Genomic DNA, 3,819 nt, shown 5'->3' with positions numbered 1-3,819 from the left:
ATGGATTTTTTTTTCACATTCTGTCTCTCACAGTTGAAGTGTACCTCTGGTGCAAATTACTGACCTCTGTCATCATTTTAAGTGGGGGAACTTACACAATCGGTGGCTGACTTTTTTGCCCCACTGTATATGAATTCAGCCACCTTCATTTTCCTTTCAGAGAATGCTCACTAAAGAAAGAATTGCCAGCAATGCCAAAGGTAGAAGACGGTACAGGCAAAGTTTTATGACTTCAAAGGGTTTGCATGAACTAGAAAAACACTTTTAATTGCTTTTAAATTCTGATCTAAATATATTTGTGGTTGAGTCGAGCATTTCATGTTTTCTTTAGGCTTTTTAGTCAAAATGGAGGAAACACGTTTGCAAATTTAACCTCCATGCACATCTCTTGTGCACTCACTGCTCCTGTGGTTTGACTGTGGGCATGATTAACCGTGGTGATGAGCAGTGCCAAATGTGTCTAATAATACGAAGGTTATGGGTTACCTGGCTAACTCACAAAGTTAGCGCTAGTTTCACACATTGTTCTTAAAGAGTAAACAGGCTCCCCGGATCTTCTGCTTCCTCTGCATCTCGGAGGACGCTCCATTCTAGGAGCAGTAACCATTCGAGTCTTGATATCAGGGCTTTTCTATCTCTTAACACCTTTTCAGATATGCCATCAGCTTCCTGTGTTGACAATACCAGTCTCTTTCCTTATTTATAGGACAGCATATCAGATTGAACCAGATTGAACCAGAAAGCAGGAGGAAATGTGCTAACGCATCATTTACATATCTATCCACAGCTGTACAGTTTCTCTTAAAGCATGGCCAAATCTTTATCTAAGTTACAATTACAAAACATCATTTATTTTATGGATTAACAAAAAAAACCCAAAAACCCCATTGCATTGTTCTTCTCTATAGTGAATATGTTATTCAGACATTAACAGTACTTGTTGCTGCCATCACTGGGGAGAACTTGGAGAGTGTCTAAGTGGGATTTCTGACATTTGGTAGAAAGCAGGTAAGATGAAAGAAAATGGATCTTAATCATTCAAATATAAATTGTACATGAAGGATACTTAAAAAACATTGTGATGCTGAGGATTAACTTTAAGAGCCTTTTAGCACCACACATCCCAAGATTGTTGCTGAGCTAAAGCCGATCTTTATGAAAGAAGGATCCAAATTCAGAGTGCAGATCTGACCTGGAAATGATTAAAATGTCCTGCAGGCAAAGCATATTATCAACCAGCATCTTGAATGATAAATCAGTGTGTTCAATAAATACAGAAAAGAGTATAATGTAGTCAGATCGCATTATTACACAATGTTTGCTGGCTTTCTTTTTCTGTTACTGGTCCAACAAGTCTCTCGACTAGGTTGACAACACCTAGGCATCCATCCGTCTATCCATGTACCTGTGGGTTTGTGCAGTACATGGATAGGCGGATGGATGCTCCAACTGTAGCTCCAGCTTCAACATCAAAAGCTTTGATGAATGCTTCAGATCTTCAGATTAATCGAGTTTCGTATGACTATTAGTGAGTTAAAAACCACTGGACGTTATTGCTGCTCATGTAGTCTTTTTTAACTCCCACTTCAGCGCTTTATGACTCATTAGATCAAATGTATTGACACATTATAAAAGAGATGGATATTTTTGGATATTTTTGTAAGTCTCAAATTTCCCCCTTTTTGAATGTAGCATCCTTACATCAGTGTGTCTTTGTGTCTACAGCAGGAAGCCAAATGCCTGATGCACTGATAGTTCCTGGATTTATTTTGGAAAGCATTATTTTATTTATTGCATATTGCATTGCTCTTTCTCAAACTTGAAAAAGGCTTGGCTGTTTTTTTTTTGATTTACACTGAAGTCTTAGTCAGCACTCCATGCCATATGAACAATGTATTCCTTTGGATTATAAATTCTATTTTTAAACCTGTATACTTCTTTTTTGGTGTATTTTTTCAGTCCTTTACATAAGTGTGGCGTTCAGTTAAATTGTCAAAACACACGCTGAACAGAATTTGTGAACCAATAAAATGTGACTGGTGTAGATTTATATGTCGGATTAAAAGAGGAAGAGTCAATATTCTCTCCTCTGATATGATAAACAACTGAGTTAACCACATTTGTTTGATTCTCATTGTGGTCCCATCCTTCTTTTTTCTCTCTTCTTTTGAAGTTTGAATGAAAAGTAGGTTGCTTTAGAGCCGGTAACATGGCCAACACCTTCACGGTGTACAACACCTCCTCTTACATGCCCCACTCCGCACCACCATCAGATCTAACCACACTGTCCAGCTTGTGAAATATCCCCATGTATGTCACCAGGGCTTTTGTCTGAACCACATCATTATCACTGAGATTCAGTGGAATTACACTGTCACTATGTGCGTATGCGTGTGTCTGTAAGGGGTGGGTGGTTACATCTGACTTTGTTTCCTGTTTCTCGCAACACTTCTCTGAACACTCCAAAGAACTGAAAGCCCTGACCCACAAACACACTCATACACACACACTCGCACAAACAAAGCCTTCCTAAAACCGTTAATTTGAGTCAGCTTTAAAGGAAATCTACACCTCAGCTCAGTCAGAGTGCCTCGTCCTGCTGCTGAAAACGACATTGTTTTGCTTTCAAATGAGTGAATTTCAGCATAAGTTGGTTGTTTAACTTCCACACTGCCTGCTCTCCCAAAATGAACCTTGTCTTGGTAAGTAATTCTGTTCATAGGTTTGATCTGGATCATCTGCGTGTTTAATTTCAAGGGTGCTTTAATGCAGTTTCCTCTGAGTGGATTTTCATTATTCATTGTGATGGGAACTATCGGAAAAGATTATGTTTGGATTAGAGGAAGCAAACGTTATGTCTTAATGACTGCAAGATAAATATTTATGATTATTTGTAATATTTTCCTGCGTATATTCTTGAGTGGCCGTAAATCTCATTGCTGCCATGACTACAGCTGGTGTACATCCTCACTGTTGTGGCTTCTGTTTTTATTGTTTGCAATAAGAGCTCCATATGTAGCGTGTGTACGTTAGTTGCTGCAAAATCGTTAAGGCTGTAGTGACATGTAGTTGTATGTGGATGAATGAAGGGAAGACGTTCTGTAGATTACTGGGATTATCTTTTGTGGTCTTGCAGCTCTGGGTGCAGTGAGACCGTGACGTTTAATAACTTGATACATTTACATGAGCTGTATCTAATGATTATTTACTTTCTCTTTTTGCATTATTCACATTTACCCACCTTAAAGATCGCAAGGTTCTTGTCATAATAAATAAATAAATAATAAATGTAAAGACAACGGCCAGTAGTTTTCTTAAGGTTTACCTTTGAGAGACTGAAATCACTCAATTGAAAATAGACAATAACTCACAACAATGAGAGGAGAGTCACAGATGAAGAACTTTTAACAATACTGCAAGCTATATTTCAGGGATCTAAATAATCACAGATGTAGGGGAAAAGTTAGCAGAAGGATTCCCTTTGTTTTATGTGTTATCATTGGGCAGCCAGCATCCATAAATATAAGTGTTTTGGGGTTTAGGAAAAGGAAGATGAAGAAGCCCACAGTGTGTAAAACTGGAAGAATAGTCCGGTAAGCTGGTAGCACTGGGCTCCCTGACCTGTCATTTCCTATCGCTCAACAGTTTTCCAACTTATCTCTTTTCTGTGGGGCCAAATCTGTGGGGCAGGGTTGTATTATATTATTTATATGATGATTTCCTCTTCTGAACTTTTCTCACTCACCTACGAGTCAGAAATATTTGACCTTTGTGTCGGACGTTTGTAGAGAGAATATTTTTTTTCACTCAGTGGTGTGT

General features: G+C 38.4%; 1 protein-coding gene across 1 annotated transcript in view; it reads left to right on the top strand.

Moving 5' to 3' along the window:
• The first annotated feature begins 2,476 nt into the window (after positions 1-2,476).
• Positions 2,477-3,819, top strand: part of LOC102206086 (tumor necrosis factor receptor superfamily member 23-like) — a 6,182-nt gene continuing 4,839 nt past the window's right edge. Inside the window, exon 1 of the mRNA XM_005733065.1 lies at positions 2,477-2,702. Within this exon, the coding sequence (XP_005733122.1) occupies positions 2,688-2,702 (15 nt within the window). The 5' untranslated portion in view covers positions 2,477-2,687. The remainder of the gene's footprint in view (positions 2,703-3,819) is intronic.

The sequence above is a fragment of the Pundamilia nyererei genome, unplaced genomic scaffold (assembly GCF_000239375.1).
Source record: "Pundamilia nyererei isolate P.nyererei 1_Seehausen unplaced genomic scaffold, PunNye1.0 scaffold00049, whole genome shotgun sequence".
NCBI lineage: Eukaryota > Metazoa > Chordata > Actinopteri > Cichliformes > Cichlidae > Pundamilia > Pundamilia nyererei.
The sequence above is the reverse complement of the archived record's forward strand: the minus strand, read 5'-3'. Positions and strand labels throughout refer to the sequence as shown.